General features: G+C 37.9%; 1 protein-coding gene across 1 annotated transcript in view; it reads left to right on the top strand.

Annotated features, from left to right (window-relative positions):
- slit3 (slit homolog 3 (Drosophila)) overlaps nucleotides 1-22,487 on the top strand; it is a 261,693-nt gene extending 239,206 nt beyond the window's left edge. Inside the window, exons 31-36 of the mRNA XM_056472572.1 lie at nucleotides 1,650-1,893; nucleotides 5,833-5,963; nucleotides 15,184-15,338; nucleotides 16,769-17,048; nucleotides 19,530-19,735; nucleotides 21,078-22,487. Of these exons, the coding sequence (XP_056328547.1) occupies nucleotides 1,650-1,893; nucleotides 5,833-5,963; nucleotides 15,184-15,338; nucleotides 16,769-17,048; nucleotides 19,530-19,735; nucleotides 21,078-21,319 (1,258 nt within the window). The 3' untranslated portion in view covers nucleotides 21,320-22,487. The remainder of the gene's footprint in view (nucleotides 1-1,649; nucleotides 1,894-5,832; nucleotides 5,964-15,183; nucleotides 15,339-16,768; nucleotides 17,049-19,529; nucleotides 19,736-21,077) is intronic.
- The last annotated feature ends 490 nt before the right edge of the window (nucleotides 22,488-22,977 follow it).

The following is a 22,977-nucleotide window of genomic DNA, read 5'->3' as shown; positions in this document are numbered from 1 at the left end:
AAATGTAAAAATTATGTTTATTTTTTTATACAAATGTATCTGCTACACTGAAAGATGATGGAGCATTATTTCAACCAAATATTTCACATAATCTCACATATTCTTTTAAAACATTAAAGTAGACAATTTAATATTATTTAATAAAAAAATTATATATATATATATATATATATATATATATATATATATATATATATATATATATATATATATATATATATATATATATATATATATATATATATATATATATATATATATATATATATATATATATATATTGATACAGAAAACATACAAAAAAAACAAAATCGGGCATCTTGTCTTTGACCCACTTGCACATGGGAGAGATGCAGATTCCCCAACACATACTTTTATGGTAACTAGGATACTTGCACACCTGCGATCATTACAATTATGAAGGTTTTGAGAGATGGTGCAAACACATAGTACACTTACACCCCAAGCTTTTGTTGGTGCTTTGTTAAATAATAGTATATCATTAAATCTGAAATCCACTGGAGATGAATATCCATATGGCTAATTATAACACAAGCGTGTGTGTGTGTGTTGTACAGAAGAACAATAGCTCACTCCCCAGCATCCCTCACTCCACCACATTTCTAATTAAGGAACTGATGGTGTCTTGAGTCCAGCATTAATCTGGCTTACCACCCATCCCGACACGCCATCAATATTGTAACACCATCTTCATCTCTTGCGGGATTTAGATTAAAGCAGAATGAATTCGATTAAAGAAAAATGGGCTTGAAAAATTGCCTATGTTGTTTTATTTCAATTATTTCGATAAACAACATTACACATTTAAGATCAAAATATATTTTTTTAAATATTATACTTTAAAATTTGCCAAAGGTTTTAGTGAGTGTAAAATATTTTGAAAACTATTTTTAAATAAACATAACTTTTGCGTTTAAATGAAATAAAACTTGTCAAAATCATATTTGAAACACACTTGAAACGTGTTCCAAAATGTTCCAATACCACACATTTAAAATAAATCTTATTTGTTTCTTTTTTTACATAACTGTTTATGTTCTATTTTGGCCAAATAAATGCAGTTTTGTTGAGTTAATTATTTCAGACTTCTGAAAGTTTCACATGCATTTGCATTTCCCATAATCTCTTTTTACATACAATGTTTCCATGTTACACATTTTAAATGAAAAATACTATTGTTAATTCTGAATGTTACTAATTAACATTATATTAAGAATACTAATAACTGTATATTGATCAAAAAATGACTTTGAGCATAAGACATTTTTTAGTTATTCCAGCCTTTTGGAACACATGATGCAACATGAATTGTTCATTTTGATCACATGATCATTTTTTAATCATGAAAACATTCTAAGGACACGTGTTTTATGTATAGTTCTTGTGTTCTGCTTGGGTTTCATATGTAACTTTACCATGGAAAGCTCATGTGATGTAAAATAAAATAACAATGATATTATTAATAATCTGTATTCTGCATTTAAATTTGACAGACTTCAGCAACTAATCAATAAAATATATTCACATAGCTAACTAACTGATTCAATTCCACTCAAATGTTTGAATAAAAATAATTAAAAATAATCGATAATACATTTTTAAAAATGCGTTACTTTCTCTTTTCTTAGTGGTCTATTCTGTGAGAATCATCCACCAATGGTATTGCTTCAGAACACCAGCCCATGTGATCAATCTGACTGTCAAAATGGATCTGAGTGTCTGGTCATGGAAGGAGAGCCAGTGTGCCGTTGTCTGCCTGGTTACTTTGGCACCAAGTGTCAAAAAATGGTCACACTGCACTTTCTCGGCAAAGAAGCCTACGTGGAGCTCTCCGGCACCAGGATCCGACCACCTATGCACATTTCCTTCCAGGTACGCCTATAAGCAGTAACCTTCCTGTAATGCTTTATAATAGATCTCAGATCAGTTTCTGTAATATAGACTTTGCATATCAGCCTCAGATAAGTGAGCATATCCCTATGAGAAGCAATCTAGCTCTGTCATATGTCTTTTTTTATCCGCATTGCGTGGTCTGAGCCAGCTTTGGCCTCTTTGACATTATGAGAATGTCATCTCTTGTCCACCTGCGTGAATAATTCCTCTCCTGAGGATATATATTATGGTAATGGAGGTTGAGCTGGGCTGTTATCCGTGCAATCAGTGGCCCTGCGTAACCGCTAGATCTGTTACAAAAATGAGCCTATCTTCTCACCGTCAGGAGGGCACGCTAATGTTAATTAAAGTGGGAGAAATTAAAAAGAGCTCAGGAGCTGGCTATCTCCGTGTGGACATCAGCATCTCTTAGTTTTAGCATCTTTGTGGAATGAAAGTTCTTTGTGAGCTACGTACAAGTACATTGGTTAGTACTTAGTGCTGCTTTTTAAACTGAGTGGGATTTTTGACAAGAAGGAAGTTTTAAATGAAAGCTCTGTGAAATCCTTGACAATACACTCGGTATAAAGATTCATTTTTATCAGTGGGATCACAAATTGATGTCACTAAACACAGGTATAAACAGGGTTTAAAATGATTTAAGCTTGTCTGCTTTTGGATGTTTAAGAATGGATAGACTCATTCACATGTATTGCTTTTATTTGCATAGTGTAAATGTACTGTAAGCGTAGTGTAAATGCGTTCATAAAGCCATAAAAGATCATCTGTTCTATGACTATCGACTACACACTTGATCATTTTGGGTCAACTTGTACTGGGTTGCACTAAGGGTGTATTCACACTATGCTATCCGAACCGTGCCCAGGCCCGTTTCCCAGATCGTTTGAGAAGTGTGAGTGCTCTGAATCGGGCTCAGGCATGATACATTTGGCCAGTCCTGGGCCGGTTGGAAGAGGTGTGCCAGAGAGCGGTTCATTTGGGCTTTGACGCGGTATGCTTTAGTGTGAGTGCAAAGCGCGTTTGAGCCCGAAACTGAAGACAAGACGTGACTTATAAGGGACTGTTTCATATATGTTTATTAATCATTCTTACTGTTTAATGAACGCAAACTGTCATAGATTATTAAAGACGCAAACCCCTCACTGCACGACAGCTGCTTCTTCAGCAAACCTCCTAATTCCTGCAGCATGAGGACTTTATGAGCGTCAAAAGTGGCTGATCTGTTCGCCGAAATATTTGACTGCGTGTCACTGCATCCTAAACGACTAAAATACTATAACTAAAGAAATCTCCACTGTGCTGAGTGAGAGCGCTTCTGTACAGCACATCATCGATGATGTAAGCGTGCTCAGGCCCAAATGCCATGTGAGTGCGGGCCGTCGGGGGAGACGGGAGGGGGGACAAGCGTGCTTCGGCCCGGTTCAAGGCCACTGTACATAGTGCGAGTACGCCCTAAAACACACATATGACTGAAATGTTACTTTAGAACCATATTAGTCTCAAGAATAATACATTTACAAAAAAAATCTATAAAAATATAGAAATTCATAAATGCACAGCACAATTCATTTTTCCAAAAGTTCTTAACTTTAAAACACAAGTAAAAGAAAAAATATTTCCCCAATTCCTCCAACAAATGCATCTTACCTAGTGTAAATAAATGGAAAATATTTATGTTTTTATGTTTAAATCTATATATCAAATTCTTACATTAATTTCTATCTTGCATTCATCGCGATGATGTGATCTGTTAGTAAGTCTTTTCACGTGTTCACACTTGCAATAGTTTCAGAATAAAGCGTATTTGGCGTGCTGTCCGGGGAGAGGGCTCTGAGCTTGGGGAAGACACCCAAACTCGAGTTATTCCTCTTATCAGGAAACAGAGAGGAATAGGGATTCGAGCGAAGTATCTAGCCCGGCCCCAGAACGCTCCCCCCGGGATTGTAATGCTTAAGAGGTGAGGTGACGGGGTGGTGGAGGGATGCTAAAGTCGTAAGATGCTGCAGGTAAGACAGCTTTGATATATATAGGGGTTTGGTCAAGAACTGATTGGATAATAGAATAATTGTCAATGACGTATTTGATACTGAAACTTCTGCGCGTGCTCCTCCCAAAATTTGTTTATAAAACATCACTATAAATGCTAGTTATAGTATAGGAAAGCTGGCTTGGACTAACAACTTTGTAACACAGCAACTGCTTATTTTTCATTAACTAAAACAACCTTTTAATCATTAAAAAAGACATCACATTAAAAAAATAAGGCTTTACTTACAAAACTCATTAAGTCTGGTTTTCATCCACCATGCTGAAATTTTCCTTCTCTGTGTGCACAGAATTGCCCTTAGGTAGTGGTAGCTGTTTGTAATGCCTGATCAAACGGTATTAAAAAGCTCTCCAAACTCAAGTGATTCCAAGAATTGCATTTTAAATACATGTTAATGTCAGAATAACACTGGCCAATCTGCCAGATTGTGATCAAATCACTGAAATTGCATGATTAACAGTAACAGTAGTATGGAATGCTGTATTGAACGTCAATTTAAATACCATAAAAACATCTTACAAATCTGAAATTAAAATACAGATAATGTTTATAAATAGTATCTTATCCTCAGACCTGCTGTAAAAAAAAATTATATATTTTTTGACAGAACAAAAAAAAAACTTAGAAAAGAAAGACAATCAACAAACCCCATTTAACAGTCAGATTTACAAAAGGAAAAATTAACTAAACAAATATATAAATTTAGCACAACTATAAACACAAAAGTTAGAAAAGGTTGCCAAGTTCTAAAAAATCTCTTATATGACTCTTTTATAGAGCATCAAACTTTTTCACCCACTTTGAATGTTATCGCTCAATTGAATGGCCATTATCAGTGGTTATCAGCTAATAGATATGGGCCAGTAGGGGCCTTCTGCGCCTACTGGTAGGCTCAGAAGGCTGTTTTCATCCATCCACATGGGTAATCAGCTATACTAATAGAGAAGACTCCATATCCAGATCTGTTTTTACATTACTGTGACAGTTGGGGTAGGGGTAGACGGCAATAAAATACAATTAATAGGAAATTTAATAAATAATATAAATAATTCTCGTTAATCTCCGGCCGCAGCCGTATGTGATCTATAGCTGATTAAACATGTGCATGGATGATAACAGCCTTAATTCGAGTCAACTAATTCGCAGCAGTAGGCCCCTACTGGCCCATATCAATCAACTGATAACCACTGATTCAAACGAGTGATAACAAGTTTTTTTGCTGTAAAATATTAAATAATATTTTACACTTTTGCTCTGTTGAGTTGCACCAAATGACTGTGAACAGGCCCTAAAGGACAACACTCAGATTCTGCAGGCGCTTGGGAGCAGCAAATATAGAAAAGCAATCAAATTAGGATGCTTTTTTTATTTCCAGCGTTCTTAGTATAACTGTGCTAAACAGTGTTAATGACTTGGTCCTCTTGTGACACATCCACTGACAGAAAGCGAATACAGGGACACATTAACTTGCTCATATTCCTCCAGGCTATGAATGTAAGCAGTCCACTCGGCCCCTAGCTGATGTGTGTAGGGGCTTCCACACTCCATAAGCCATCAACTGCTCCTTTCTTTCCCCTTGTCCTCCCAGACTAGCGCTTATATATAAACGTGAGCTGTTTTCCATCACAGCTTGCTCTCAGGCGTTCTGTTTGATGCCCTCGACTAAACAGGGAGTTAAGTTCAAGGCCTGCAGCGGTTCTCTTTCAGTGTATGTGTTGCGTCGAAATAGTGTGCTTATCACACACTCTTGATTGTTTTGTACTGTTTTTTTTCTTTTAGCCTCCATCTCGATCTTCAGAAGTGTTCCTGCCGTTCTCCTTCACTAAACTTTCAATGTCTCTTTTCCAATTCCCCTCTTTCTGTCTTTGCAGGTAGCCACTGATAAGGATAATGGCATTCTGTTGTATAAAGAGGACCATGACCCACTCGCCCTAGAGCTGTACCAGGGACACATTCGTTTGATCTATGACATTTCCAAATACCCCCCAACCACTGTGTACAGGTGAGGATAGAATGAACATGCACACACAATTGTGGAAAGTTTTTATTGCATTGAATACCCTTTTTAAGAGGCATCTTTGTACCTGATTTACCCCTAAAGTTTTGTTGTAGTACTTAGAGTACATATTACTATTAGTATGGAAAATTAAGAGGTGGATAATGTACACAATGATACATTTTTCTACAATGGCAGTAATTTTGACTGTTTTTAATTTTTGCAATTTAATAACTGAATTTGAAATAAAACCCACATATCTATAATATTTTATAGATGTGTAATTTTTTATATATAATTAATATAATAATAATAATATATGTAATATATATTTTTAAAATATCCATATATTTCATTATTACATTGTTATTTTATTAGAATTACAAAAAACAAGAGTATTTCTACCTTAAACTACCATATCGATCAAAATGGCCGCATACGTTTCAGTGTCTGCTACTTTTCCCTCTGTCTTTGAATATGCCTGCTTCTGTTGCCTAGCAACTTCCTGCAAACATAAACATGCAAAAAGAAAAACTTTACTTCAGATATACGTCTTTCAATACAGCATATTTTGCCACGAAAAGCCTTCTCCGCTGCTCATGAAAGTGAAAATTAAATTGAGGCGCAGTTATTCATGGTCAAAAATAGTTTGAATTCATTTTAAAGCTTGTTGATATAAATGACACTGTTCCACTTCAGCTTAGAGACATGCTAGCACCAGATTTTTACAATCACTGCAGATCTTCAGTGTGCCATGAGGAATGTTTCTCATGGCTGCTTATGATGCCTCCTTAGAAGGCAGCTGCCTGTGTAGCTCACTGGATTTTAAAACGGACCTACAAACACAATCGCACCTCTGTTCTACACAGTAAATAAACCCATAAAGCCAGTCTTTTTTTGCTGCGACAAAATCTAAACAGACAAATAGCAGCCTAAATGATTTCAAACATCAAACATACACACTCATTCATCTTCCATAAAAGCCCCCCCGCTCTCATCCAGAATAGTTCAGGGTAAAAAAGGCATGTTTGCGGGTAGGTTTGCTCCCCGTTCTCAGGGAGGTTTAATCCCTGTAAGCTCATGGCACATCATAAAACCATATAGGGCCCTCAGGTTTACATGACCTGTTTGAATCTGCCTCAGGCGAGGCCTTGCTTCCCTCTCCCGGTTCCCATGTGAACGCTTCTGTGCTGTAATGCCATGATTTCTATGCTCATTGAAGCCCCCATAAACACAGAGCTCTTAGCCCTCACCTCCTGCCCTTTCAGCAGACAACAGTCTTGTTGAGTCTGGCGCAGATGGTGCCTGACTCCGGCCTGGTGGGTCACTGCGGATGTCATTAAGCTAGCACAGGCTCTGTAATGGGTTTCAAGAGACCAGATTCAAGTCTTTAAATACAGCCTACACACAAACCAAGTAACAGCCTAAAATTTCAAAGCATTTCTAGATAGAAATCTGTGTCTTTATCTTTGTTTGTTAAGAATGGGTATGTGGTGTAAATCAGGGTCTTTTTTATCTACATCTGCAGAAGTGTGAACATTTGTGACTGGCAGCTGTTTTAGCAGGCAGTAGATGTGAACAGTGGTGAGCTGGGTGCTCAGGCACTGCCGGCCTGCTTGATGACTTTGTATTGATCCAGTGCCTCCCATTCCTGCTGCAAAGGGCCACTCTTCCCTTCTGCCTGCAGAGCTGGCCCAATCGATCGCTCTATGACTCTCAGAATGAAAAATAAATTTTCAGCAAGAGTACTTGTCTTTGCAGCCTAAGTTTAGATGCAATTACAAATTTTAATGCCATAATTAAGGGCATTTATGCACGTTTTCTACCCTTTATTTGGAGGGAAGGATAAATAGTTTTTAAGGCCTTGATATTGGTCCATAATCCAAATGTACAGCTGCATCACACCCCTTAAAGGCTAGTTGGTTCACTCGGCAGCCATCTTGAATTACAGCTTGAATTGGGGAAAGATAAAAATCTCCTGCATGTTTAACCTCCTACCACATTTTTGTAGGCTTGATCAGATAGAATGAACAGCATCTACAAGCACCACAGCTTACTGTTTCATCTCTGCAAGCAAAGGCATTAACATGATATCATATTGATGTTGTACCCCAACATCGTGGCGACGTTGGATTTTGTTTGGAATTGAAAATCGGGTTTATGTCAGAACCTGATGTCCAACCTAAAATCAACCAAATATCAACGTCTAATCATGTTACACCTTGACGTTGTGTATACGATACCACTATAACATCTATCAGACGTTGGGTTTTGGTCACTTTCCAACACAACCTAAAATCAACCAAATAATAACATAATTTGACGTCGTTATTGATGTCAAAATAAGGTTGTCCTTAGACGTTGGCAAGACATTGAATTTTGGTCACCTGACATCATGACCTAAATCTAACCCAATATTAACGTCTTATGATGTTGTGTGCCTGCTGGGATAGCATATGTACTACAGTAAATACTAGACTAGTGCTGTATTTGAATTCGACTTATACCCTCATTCACTATTCCCTACTAAGTCCACTAATATAGTCCACTTAAAGTAGTGAATAAATTTGAGCACTAAGTGCACCAGAAGTATAGTAATGCCATCTTGTTTGTGTTTTGCTGGTTGATAAATTCCTCAGAGGAATTTTCAACATCTTTTTCAGACACTGTGATAGTCACTTAATTCTTCTGTCTATTAGTAATGAAACAAAGTATTTGGATTTCTGTCATGCATACCATCTTTACTTTTTTATTTAAATAATATTTTATTTTGAATCTCATGGTCATGATTATTTTCTAGCTCTTGAGTGTACATGTGTACTTATTGTTGCAGTGCATTGTGGGATTGATTGAGTGCACTTCAGAATGTCCATTATGGTTTTGGAGACCACTAAAGGCTGGTGTATATTTCTGCATCGAGCGATTGCCAAGACCCACGGCGTTCCTCTGTGTCGAGTTTCATCACAGGTGTTTTGTTTTTTCCGAACGCTACCTTGATATACAAGTAGCTAAAACTCGCTCATTCAGAGGCAGGAACCAGCAGACGTGCAATCATAAGGTCAACACAAAACATCTGGAGCTGCTTTATGGGACTCAACCAATCACAGAGCTTGCATTGTTGCGACATGTAGTTACATTTTTTGAGAGGTCAGCGTCAACCTCGGCACGAAGACTGCACCGAACCATATGCGTGCGCTTGATGCAGAAGTATAAATCAGCCTTAAAAGTAGCTGCTCCCTCAAGTAGTGCACTGTTTAAGGGTATAGGGGAAGCTTTCGAATATAGGACTTGAACTGTTAACTGATGTGCAGTTGGGTGGCTTAATTAAGTATATTCTCATGCCAGGTTTTTTGTGGACCTCTAGTCCCTACTTAATCCAAAATGCCTCACAGCACCCACAGTTAATCATAGATCCATGCACACCCTTTAATTATCTTGTTTTTCCCCAAGTGACATTGTATTGTGTGGCTTTGGCATCTATGAACCCCATTGTGATGGGGTAAACAATTTGGTTAACGTGAGGAGAGGAAGTTGAAGGAGAGGAATTGTCCTCCCAACTTAATTCAGCTGATTTGGTCATGGCAGCTCACTGCGCACCACAGTTTGATGGCCAAGCTCCTGAGGTCTCCTTGTCATAGTTAACGCTAACAATGTGGAACCAAAGCTAACAGAGTCCCTCAAAAGCCAGCTGCTGAATTTGAATCCTTCCCTTTGCCGCAGTGCTTGGACGTGGGTGCAGCGTTTGGGCAGCTCCCTTGCTTTGGTTTTCCCACCATGGAAGCTGGAGTTTTGAGGCTGTGGTTGGAGCATTCCTGTGCCTAGTCTGCTTCAGTGGCTCTCTGCGGGTGCTTGACTTCAAATGTGGAACTGGGTCATAAAGACTCTGTGGGGTGAAGATCAGAGGAAAAAAACTTGCAGATTCCCACACCATCTACTGGTTCCACTCAGCTTTTCTTACACCTTGTCCCTGTTGAACTTCAGCAGGAGAAGAGATCCCTGACAGGAAAAACAATGATGAGGAAGAAAACGGAAATGGTGAGAGAGAGAGAGTGGGAGGCTCCTGGGTGAAGTGAAAGAAGACAGATTGGACCCCAGAGAGATGAAGAGTGACTGGGAGCTGACGAAGAGTGAAGGACACTTATCTCTGCAATGTGATCCCGCCTGGTTGGAAGATGTGGGTGAGGGGAGGGATGGAGAGATTGATATATGCATTGGGGAGGAGAGCGAGGGAGGCTCTTAACTAGCAGTAATGCCTCATTACCATGAGATGAATGCTTGGGCCCATGCAGCGTGTTAATGCGCTGCCCTTTACTAAATGTCACGCTAATCTGAGTATTAGTTTAAGCAGCGGCACGGGCAGATCCTCAGCAAAAATGGCAGTTTGTGGAAACATCTCAGGAAATTGAATCAGAATGTTAGAATTGCAGTGTTCCCTGCCCCCAGCTCCTCAGCGTGGGCTCGCCATCCTGCACCACGCCTAACCAAGGCTCTCAAAAAACAGCTAATGTTTGGCAAGTCAACTAGGTTTTGCACTGATCGTATGAACAAGGAGGGGTCAGGGTATGTTTTTAGAGCCAGATTTCAGTTTCGCCTGAGATTAACACTACATTCCTGTAGGAGAGGATGTAGTGGTAACTCAACCTATGGATAAACTTGAATATTATCAAATAGTTCCCAGAAGACTCACAACGTCATTTTTTAGGTGGCCAATGTCTAAGGACAATGTTTTTTTGACGTCCAATAATGATATTTTATTGATTTAGGTTGTTTTGGAAAGTGACCAAAATCCAACGTTAAGCCATATGTTAAACCATTGCATATTGACATCAAATACGGACATTTATTTGTCAGGTATGGCAATCAAAATTCAACGTCATATTGGTAACATCATTAGACGTTGATATTTTGTTGTTTTTTGATTGCATTGGAAAGTAAACAATGCAACATCTGTCCGAAGTTGTACATTGACGTCAGCCTGATGTTGGGTTCTGGCGTCAACCCTATTTTCATTTTCAAACTAAATGCAACATCCCATGTCATGTTGACGTCCTGTGCCTGCTGGGTTGTGATGGTCTTTCAGCCTGGCTACATGCAGAGTGATGGCAGAAAGCGCAGTCAGAGCTGGGCAGTGCTATCTGTCCATACAAATATTAAATCCTCTCCGCTAGCCCCTATATTAGCACACATCATTTTTTTTTTTACATTTAGGATTTGGTGGACGTTTTCATCCAAAGAATTACACGGTATTGAATGTACACATTTCATGCTTCATTTTTGTGCTACACCAGCTTCCCCTGAGAATCGAACCCTTGACCTTGTCGTTTGAGCTTCAGAACCGCTGAATTATTCTACTTACAGAAGTTTTGATGTTAGCTGTTAGTTTCAGTCCATCTGTAGAGCAAAGCACTTGGTTACACCCCATGACATCCTACACGCTACATAACAATATTTAGCAATTCACATTCCAGAAGAGCATAATTGACTTTGCAGCTGCAGTCCGTTACTGTTGGCCAGAGTAAGCAAATGATAGTACCGCGTAATTGAATATGGAAAATGTAAATATGTCTACAGGTTTGCTGATCTAGATAACTCTCCGAGATGAAGGAACCGGTAATAGTTCTTAACTTTGTGTATGTGTCATTTATAATGCGGTTTCGCTCAAGGAAAAACAGAGTATTTTATTTTCAGCTGACAGGAAATTGACTTCCCCTCGTGCGAGAGGGGTGACATGAGGTTGCTGAAATCTTCCACGGGTTTCTGTTTGTTTTTATTGAGTTCCATAATGGGCCGCTTGAAGCTAATATGTAGGCTAGCCGCACATCAAAGACACTCCACCTTCTCAGCCCCCCATTCTAAAAATATTATAGCCTCGGGATGTTTTCTGTCTGTCAGAATTTGAACAAAAGGCCAACAGTTGCAAGCACTGTCCTTCGTTTTGTGTAATGATGCCACCTAGTGGTGCTACACCTTCACTACATACATTCGCCAAAGTTTTTTCAGTTCCAAATGATGGATTTTGTCCCCCGTGGTGAGATTTATGTTCTGATTAAGTCTGTTTTCCTTCTCATAATAAACCCTTCCTCTTTGTTCCATTACATTCCCATTCTCACCACCTTTTCCGCAAAATACTCTTCCCATTTCCTTCCAAGCCAGCATGTAGACCGACTTAATGAAAGACGGCTGTCAAAGCTAGAGACAGTGGATGGAAATCTCCTCATATTATATTAACGCTGTTCGTCTACGGTGGTACTGATGTATCGAATGGACAGGCTTGAGATATTTGGGGGGGTCTCAGCCGGCAGACTGCAGTGTGTTTGTTGCAAAAGCCTATTTTGAAACAGGAATTGAATTATGAGCCTGTAATGCAAACCACACGTGTGCCTGTGTTGGGTCTTTGTTCAGCCAAGACCTCCGTGAACCGTACCCCCCTATATCTGGGGACACTGATCTCTATCCGCACCTATGGCCTCAGCATTTCAGCAATGGAAAATAGCATCGCGAGCCAGCGCAAATACTCGCTGCCTGCCCACAAAGCAAAAATGACTCCATTTTAATACTAGCCTGTTTGTTTGCTTAATGTATTTGCTGGCAATTCTATGTTGATTTTACTGTTTTGCGCATGTAAATATATATAATTACATATTTAAAAATGACATTTATTTGTTTATGCTTTCCCCCCAAAGACAGCAAAAGAGGAAAACCTTTTTTTAGGCAGAGGTGCAGATTAAGATATACTGTACTTACCACAATATAATTTTTCTCACCCCTTCTCCTCTCTCTCAGTTGGTCTCTGTGCTTCTTTGCCAAACCACTGTCTCTAGCTGTCTGTAACTGCTTGTGCACCATCCAGCAATAACTACTACAATACAGAACTGGGGTTTCAGCAAGGAAAGACTGCTTTCTCATAGTTTAGAGGACACTGATAAGTTCATAACCGTAAATCTCACTTCATACAAAACGCAGTCCTAGAAGTCAGGGGAGTCCCAGTCAGGCAGGGCGCTACATGCACTGCAACGTAAGCAACTGAGAAGGAAACAGCTGAAAATGATCCGACTCTGGTGCTGTCACAGTCCATGAGATGTTTCATGGAAGTTTCGTGGAACAAATGGCACTCTTCAACGGTGTAAAAATGACCGTGCGAAACAGAATCGCTCTCAGGAGTTGACCCAGTCGCCGTGCCAAACTCAGCAGGATGTGATTTGAGCGTGCTAACTCAAAGAAAGACTGAACTCATGGCCAACACAAGCTCTCCTTTTCCCACAACATAAGCTCTGTGTGTGTCTGTGCCAAATTTACTGGAAATACACCTGACGGAGTGTAATGTGGAAACCATAGCACTTTCAGACAGTGGGGAGATATTCTGGATTGCATATTTGGGACTTTCAACTGGGCTTAGAACGTTAATTTAAAAAGTTAATTCGTCCCAGTGGTGACATGATGCGCTCAGTTAAAAGAGTCATTAAGGCTAAAACAGTCATTAAGGCAGACTTTATCGCTAGCATTGGTTGCTATTGTTTATACAAAATACACAGATTGAAATCATATTTTCATACAACATTTGACATATATAAAAGTTGACTGGAAATGACACAAAAATAAGACATTTGTCTTTTTCTTTATATATTTATATATTGAGAAATGTAATACTTTTATTAAAGACAGTAAATACCTTGGCAGGCTTCAATAATAATACAGAGAACCAAAACTGTTGTCATCTTTGATAATAATAAGAAATGTTTCTGAAATGCAATGTGGAAGGCTTGATCAATGCCTACAGCTTTACCATTACAAAAATAACTGACATTTTCAAATGTTAAAGAGCCCCTATTATGCATTATAAAAGGTCATATTTTGCTTTTGGGGTCTCCAGCAACAGGCTGATAAGCATGCAAGGTCAAAAAAACACTTTCATCGTCTTGTAATGTGCATTTATTTTTACCTAAATATCCCAACGACTCCTATATGATTTGTTCAGCGACTTCGTTTGTTCCAAACTCCTCCTTAAAGTGATGCTAATCTGCACTGATTGGTCTGATGATGCAGTCAGTTGTGATTGGTTGATTGCGTTCAGCACGAAATGGAGTGAATTGCCCACCACAGTCATGAAGTAGCATAGAGTATATGTGTGAGCCCAATGCGTGAGTGCATTAAAGCAATGCAGTTAAACATCAGCAGTTAAACCTAATTACAATTAATAAAATTGAAACACATTCAGTATTAATCCACACAGTGGCAAATTTGAACTATTTTGAAAATTGACCACACTGCGTGTGTGGGGAACAGCTGATGGTGGCCATAGCAACAAACAGCAGGAGATCTCGAGCACAAAACGCATTGAAAGGAAGAAGCATGCGTCACGTTTTCAATGTGGTTTTGGACGTGATATGTGAATAGCCCCATAAAGATTTAACCTGAGAGATACATTACAATCACTGACCAATAATAGATGAGTGTTTACAAGTTACAACACCCAATTAAATACATATCTTGCAAACTACAGAAAATGAGGCAACCTTTACAGTTATGATAAAGTCTTATACATTAGCAGTCTTTGCTGATCCTTCTTTTAATAACAAACGGCTGGCGAATTCCGCGCTGCAGTGTAGGTTAGTGTATCAATCATCAGAAAAATGACATGAACAAACACAGCACATCGTATATTGTGGTGTTGTTGTGAAAACAAACTTTACCCTTTATTCCCCACAGCCGCATGTCTGGTCGTCTCTCGGTGATAGTAATATTGGTGTCATGATCAATCCTATGATCCCACACAGGCGCGTTCACGTTTAACCGTATCTGGTACTTGATTTTTGGTGATGTCCCGTATTGACGTCGATGCGTTTAGGCAAAAGATCTTAACAAAGGATGAATTATTCAACTGACTCTGAGTCAACTCAAAAGAATCAACAGTTTTTAAACACGATTCACTTTCAGATTTAAACCTCAGCTGGATGTTTCCATTCACTTAGCTGTTACACACTGCATGGATGGTGATTGATAATAGGGCCTCTTTAAAGATCAATAAGTTATTCTGAATGGCAAATAAAATGGTTTAATTTCACAGAGTTACTCTTTTACGACTCATTCTCAATCTCAAGTGTACACTTCACTGGTATTGTCAGTAGTCATTTATTAAAAACATTATAAATATTTAAATATATTTGTACATAAATCACAGATATTAAAATGCTTATTTTTACAAACCTATTTGTGTTTTTTCTTGCAGCGTGGAGTCAGTGAATGATGGGCTTTTCCACACGGTGGAGGTGCTGATCCAGAATCAGACCCTGAGTTTGGTGGTGGATAAAGGGACTCTTAAAAGCTTGGGTAAACTCCCTCGTCCTCCCGCTGTGGACCACAACACACAGCTATACATAGGCGGTAAGAGTCAAAAACACTTCAATGTTCATCTAAACCAGAGATGCCCAAATAGGGCCCGCGGGCTAAGGTTAGCTCATGGTATATGAATACTTTTAACAGAGATCGTCATTTTGAATTTAACATAAGTTTTTGATGTGATTTAAAGCAACATTTTCTAGTTTTTTTAAATATTACTGAAGAAATTAGGAAATTCCCCTTGGCAACTTTTTTGTAATACGGTTTAGCATATCTTTGGCCCACAGCCCTTGATTTAGTTTGGTTTTTGGCCCTTTATAGGAAAAAGTTTGGGCACCTCTGATCTAAACTGTGCTTCATAGTTCACAAAGTATTAAATGTTTAGGTGAAACATTGACCAAATGTTTAAATACACAATGTAAGCATTAGCTGTCCTTCTCTATGAAAAGTCATGCATATTGGATGCGAGCAATCATATGAATTGAGTCACAAAATTGTTATTGAGTATATAAAGTACAATGAAGCAAAAATAAAAAATATAAAAAATTAGTATACCATAGTATTTAATGTGATGTTTTCAGTGTTTGATGTTGTTCAGTGTTACATACATAAACATCATTGACTAAGAGTAATTGTTTTAAAAATATATATTACTTACAGAACACACAGTATTTTTAAAACTGGATAAGTGTTACTGTAATTGTAAAAAGTTCAATTCTAATTGTACGTTTTAGGGCTGCATGATATCAGAAGATAGTTAAATAGCAATATTTGAAGGTTTTCTGATGAGGGTAACAGTATTCAGGTACAGAAATTGAATAATTACAGAGCAAAAAAAACAAAACGTTTTTCTTACTTTGTTTTCTCTGGTTTCTAATCCAAATATCAAAAAAAATTCCTAGACCAAGTTAAAATATTGGTTCGTTTTCACCGTCAGAAGAAATAAGCGAAAATTAAGAGATTTTAATTGTTTTAGTGAAATTATCTGCCAGTGGGGTAAGTGAAATAATCTTGTTTTCGTTATGAAATGTAGAAATTTGGAATAGAAACAAGACAAAAATTCTAAGTAAGAATTTATTTTTTGCATAAATCATGTAAAGTTCATATAAATACAGTGATTAAATACAATTCTGTAACTCCTGGTCAATTATAATTTAAACTGGACACTGCATATCTTTGCAATGTGACTATTGTGGATGCACACTGTGATATCGATGCTGAAGCGAAATATTGTATGTTTCCTAGTATGTTTCATGATTTAAGTTCATTTTAACTAAGTTTTCTGATTATATTAAGAAAATGTCCAGGGGAAAAATCCAAAAACGTTTAAATAAATAAATAAATAAATAAACAAATAAATAAATAAATAAATAAATAAATAAATTGAAATGTTAAAATAAAAAATAAATCAATTAAAGATCAGATGTGTGTGTATGTCATAGTACAGTACTAATGTTCTCTTGTTGATATTTCAGGTGTGCCATCTTTGATAGGCACATCAGGCCTGCGCCCTGGCCCGTTCCAGTCCTTCAACGGCTGCCTTCATGACGTACGCCTCAATGGAGAGCTCCAGGACCTCGGTGCTGGACTGGCGGGGGTAGAAGGCGTCCTGTTTGGGTGTCACTCCTGCAGCGTCTGTGCTCAGGGGGCCTGCAGACAAAGAGGAGATGAAGGGGTGACCTGTGACTGTCCCACAGGACACAGTGGCCCACTATGTGAACAAATGAGCTCCCAAGACCCCTGTGAAAGCAGCAGGTACATAAACACATATGCACGGGATACAAATTCCTGATTTTGCAGAGTGGGATGGATTTCATTGGCAACATATTTTGTTTCTGGAACAACCATTGCTGTCTAAAAATCTAATGCATACCTTTGAACCTAACCCAACTATAGGGCCACTGTAGTGGCTTCAGATATGCAGATTTGTTTGATCTGTGAAGTCATTTTAACATAAACATTAAGACAGAGTAAGACCTATCGAGTAGCTTATTCTCTTTTTTAAAAATAGTTAATAGTGTCTTGTGTATTTCACAGATCTGCCATTCAGAGTTACAAAGCTACAGAAGATCTGGGCCCTTATTCACTAAACATTCTAACTTGCCGATTTAGGAGAAAAATCAGCATTTAACACTGAAAAAGCACAATCAGTTTCTTCAGCAGGCTTTTCAAAAAGTGATTTGAACTTGAACTGCAATAACCTAGTTCAACCACTGCTTGTCAGTCTTAAACACTACACCTTTAACCATCTACTGCACACATTATAATATATCTATATACATATATTTTCCTAGAATGGCTTAACTTAAAGTGCTGTAAAAAAGTTGTAATTTTTTTAAGGTACTTTACATGTTGCCATATGACAACAACGTCCAATAGTGAATCTATCTTAGAAATTTGTCATTTAGAACTTTGCTTATATTAAATAATTTTGTTGTTTGTTTTAATTTAATTGGTGTTGCAGTATTATAAGCTTTAACACAGAACTTATAAATGACACCTTAAACATACTTTACAATAACTCCTATTCCAACAGCTTTCATTAATTCCATTCTTTTTACAGTATATTATTGAAAACAAACATAAAATTGTATTATCACGTATACAACATACAGTAGGTATAAATATTTCCTCCACTAAATATTATAACAAGTAAATAACAAGTCTAATATATCCAGATGCATCAGAATAATGTAGCTACTAGCTAACAATGTTTATATATTATTCTATATACTATACTACACCTGTCTTATCTGCCTCTGAGCTAACTTGCCTGAACTGTCTCCATCACTGCTCTAATCAAATATCTGATCTGCATCATTCTCATGGTCACTAAAACCCATCTCATCCTCACTTTCATCTGCAGGAAGAGCCAGTTCTGTCCTTTTCTTCTTTTACTTACCATAGAACATGGTGGTCCTCACAAAACACTGTTCCCTGTGTTATATCTAATCAAAAGTATTGCCATTAAAATGATGATTTTATCCATAATGCAAATGCCATAAACAAATGACTCATCAACATTGTTTCTAGCATTCATGTTGTTATTGTTACAACTTAAAAGATCACAGCTGACCTTACTAGGTAGCTAACCTGTTGCAATACTAGACATTTCACTATTGCACAGTGTTGCCATTTGATCGATTTACAAAAAACGAATTTGATAAACTTTTTTTGAGTTGTGAATACGTCATCATAACTTAGTGGAGGTGATGTCTCAATTTTTTATTTATTTATTTGTTTATTTTTTGTGGATCTACATGAGATGATCCTTTGTTTTTATTGACGTTTTCATTTGCATTCAGCAACTACTCACAACAAACACCAGTCTGTCAGAAATCGCACCACAGAAAAACACTGTACGTCATGTGACTTAACCAAAGCACATCATTGACTAAACTAAGGTCTTCTCTGTCCAACAAAAAACTAGAACATCAATCTTAAAGAAACAGTGGCAGGGAAATGAACATATTGCCATACGGAAACACCATACGGTAAAGGGTTAAATGCAAGGAGCAATGTTCATTAATTTTCTTTTCGGATTAGTCCCTTTATTAATCTGGAGTCACCACAGCGGAATGAACCGCCAACTTATCCAGCATTTGTTTTATGCAGCAGATGCCCTTCCAGCTGCAACCCATCACTGGGAAACATACACTCTTATTCACAGACACATACACTACGGACAATTTAGCATACCCAATTCACCTTTACCGCATGTCTTTGGACTGCTGGGGAAACCGAAGCACCCGCAGGGAGAACATGCAAACTCCACACAAAAACACCAACTGACCCAGCCGAGGCTCGAACCAGCGACCTTCTTGCTGTGAGGCAACTGCACTACCTACTACGCCACTGCGTCGCCCAGGAGCAATGTTTTAAAATGCAATTCTTTACTTAGCCTGCATTTCAAAATCTTTATTTGCATATGTCAACATAATATCCCACTCTTGTGTGTTTCTATGAACAAATCTCTGAGAGAGACCCCTCCCCATCAGCCAATCATCTTGTGAATATTTAGTAATCAAGCTGACATCAGCCATAGCAATGAGGTCAACCCTGCCCTTACTCTCAGCTTAAGACTTCTCTATATTCCCTAATAAAAATCCTAAACTTGACACAAACTGTAAACTTGTCCCTCAGACCTAATTGAAAAGTTTGTCCAGGACTAACAAAACGACATGTTTTACTTGGTAAAATCAGCTAGTAAGAGGCTCCCTCTGTTTGCATGTGCAGGTGTGTTCATGGGGAGTGTGTGGTGAAGGGCTCGTCGTACAGCTGTTCATGTGTGGATGGATACTCAGGCCAGTTCTGTGACAGAGAGGATGAGTCCAGCGCCTGCAAGGCACTGCACTGTGTTTATGGAGAGTGCAGATTGACGGAGAGCGGTGAGCCCGTTTGTCAATGCCAGCCTGGATACAGCGGGCCAACCTGTGAAACAGGTGAGACACTAACATCCTACATGAGTGTTCTTTCAAAATGAAAAAAAAAATTCAATTTCCAGAACCTTCAATGTCTCTGTTCCTAGGCTCGTAGCCAGCCTGTGAAAGGGGTGGGTCTTTTTTTTCTCAAAAAGTGGACCTTTTTGCAGTTATCCGCCTCGTTCTCTATTAAATTTTGAGGTTTGAATTCTGCATTTTGGTGACATTTTAAGCACAACTTTTTGCTGGATTAGCTTTTAGCTGGATTAGCTTGTCGGATGGTGATCACAAGCACACTTTTTCGTGCAACAAAATCATTCCCTACTTCTCTTTGTCAAAGTGCTTACCATACGTTTTATCACAAAGTGTTTTAGAAATGTGCGTTTAAACTTATTACAGTTTTATAAATATTGAAATGTTTTAATTTAAATTAAAACATTTTAACAAAAATATGCTTGTTTTTAATAATATTAATGTATTATCATCTATCATTTAAAAAAATAAGAATGTTAAAGTTTAATTTAAAGCTATAGCCTATAGGTAAGTAACAGTCTGGCCAGCTCATTTGCTCAGTCACGATTTGTCCACTTCAATAATTAAAGACTTAATTAGTTTTAAAAAGGTTATTTTTACAATTTGATGGCCTACTGTCAAAAATGGGACAAATGAGCTTGTATAGAAACAAAATTCCAGAAGTTTGCCAGTGAGGGGTGGAATGTGCTGGCCAGTTTGTTATTTGCCTAATAAATGACAATAGGCTACAGTTTTTAATTTAATTTTAAAAATTAAAAACTTTTAATTTTTAATTTAAAACAGATTCCTATTTTTTCTACTGATATATGATGTAATACATTTGTATTTGAAAAATAAATACTTAATTTATATTTCTTTATTCTAAATCTTTAGGAAATATTTTTGGTACATTAAAAAGTGTGGTTATGATATCTGCAAATATCTGCATATCTTTTTGAATATCTGCAAAAAGGTCCACTTTTTTTAGAAAAAAGAAGCACCCCTTTTACCAGGCTGGCTACGGGCCTGGTGTCATTATACAGTTATATTCATGTGAGATAAAGAACTTTTTAAATGTTTTTAATGGATAGCTTACCCACATTTAAAAATTGTATCATCGTTTCTGCCATAGTTCCTAAAATGTTCCCAATTAGTTCCTAATTGAATGAAAAAGTGATATGGTTTTCATGAGTCAAAGCAGACTGTTTGCATCAGCTTTACAGAGATAAACAAGCCATGCTTTCTGATTATAAAATCAGAAGAGTGAATCATCAACTCAATATCTGTTCATATGTTTATTAATATAAATGCCTTCTCTGGTGCGCTGACCTCCGTCCTCTCCTCCACACAGAGCTGACATGCGAAGGAGAAGCAGTTCGTGATTATCTGTATCGCCAAATGGCTCATAAAATCTGCACGTCCACCAGCAGAGTCCAGCGGCTGGAGTGCCGCCACTCCTGCTCATCAGGGCTGTGCTGTGCTCCCACCAAAAGCCGGAGACGGAAGCTCAGCTTCAAGTGTCCCGATGGATCATCCTTTTCTGAGGAGATGGAGATCACTGTGGAGTGTGGCTGCACAAAGTGCTCATCGTAATAAAAAAACACCTCACCCCGTCCCAGGACCAGGAGAAGAATACGATGATGGAGCGCAAAAGAAAATATATTGTAAAATAAACAAAACACAAATAGAACTTATTTTTATTAAGGGATGTTTTTTAAAAGAAAGAGACTGTTTTTATGATGTTGCCTATATGTGTCATAAGAAAAGTAATTTTGTATCGATAAACAAAAACAAATACACAGATTAACATTCCTGAAAATATATGAATTATATAAATATGTATAAATCTATATAAATGTACAAGCTAACCTAAGAATTCATTTGGTCTGTGTATTGCATGTCATTGTGTGAAATGTGGGAGCAGAGAGACATTTTTTATGGAGGAGCAAGGACTCTCTAGACTCTATCACGGGAAGTGGTGAGCCAACTTCCTGTGCTTTGGCGGCAGTAAAGGAACTGCTTCCTGACGGACCTGCAGATTTCAAGGAGAATGGACTGATATTTTGTACTTTGGGTGTTTTGTGTTGTTGTTTTTTTTTTTGGCTTTGCTCCTTCAGAGAGAAAGAAAGAGACATGGAAAGCTCATCAGCGTGACTCTGGTTTACAACTCATCGGACTGATTTTTTTGCATGACTGCATGGAAAAGTTAAATGTGAACTTGTAACATGCTGCGGTCAGGCAGTAAAGCTGTTGCTGTCTTTACCTGTTTTCCTTTACAGTTGAAATGCATTTCTATTGTCACCGAATGGGCAGGCGATACAATCTCTGGTGCAAAGCACTTCATACTGACGTCGTATTTCGTCTTAACCGTCCTTTACTAAAATATTAAATGCAAATATGTTACACCCATTACTACTGTATTGTTTCATGTGTACCCTTTTTGTTTATTTGAACTTTTCAGATTTAACACTCAATGTCTTATTCGAAGAGAGCGAGGTCTATAGATTTTCCAAAGGAAAAGTGAAGCAGTGTTATTGAATATTGGGCCTCGTCCTGTCTTTAACCCCCGTTGGCCCCACATTCTGATGAATAAGGTACAGCAGAATTAGCAATCCCCAGTCAATAATGTAACTGAGCTTGTGTGCACCGAGCGTCATGTTAGCAGTGGTGCATTTTCTAATAATGTTTTGCTAAATATGAATTAGAGAGTGATGATTAACTTACAGTGAATGTTGAATTAAACTTGTAATGAAATACAGGATCGGATGTTTGTGGTTCTTGTGTCTAAGCTTGTTTGATGGAGAAATTTGGGCAGATGTTCATACTGTATGCACCTGAAACCAGTGTCCAGTCCCAGTATAAGTAGTAAACTGTAAATACTTGCTCTGTAATGTTATTTCTCTGTCACAGCTCTGGAAAAGAGATCACTTTAAAGGTCAGTTCTCTGGATTTGCAATTGTTTTGTTCTGGATTTGGTGCGTTTTGAGTAAAATGTGCATTTGCCCTGCAGGCGCAGGACGTCAGCATGACGTCATATCGACGTCATACCCCTATGTCGTGAGGACGTTGGATTTTGTTTGGAAATGAAAATCAGGTTGACTTCAGAACTCAACATCAGGCCGACATCAATGTCCAACCTAAAGTCAACCTAAAATCAACCAAATATCAACGTCTAATCATGTTACACCTTGACGTTGTGTGGACGTTACCACTATGACATCTATCAGACATTGGATTTTGGTCCCTTTCCG

This window comes from Danio aesculapii, chromosome 14 (genome assembly GCF_903798145.1).
Source record: "Danio aesculapii chromosome 14, fDanAes4.1, whole genome shotgun sequence".
In the NCBI taxonomy this organism is placed as follows: Eukaryota; Metazoa; Chordata; class Actinopteri; order Cypriniformes; family Danionidae; genus Danio; species Danio aesculapii.
The sequence above is the reverse complement of the archived record's forward strand: the minus strand, read 5'-3'. Positions and strand labels throughout refer to the sequence as shown.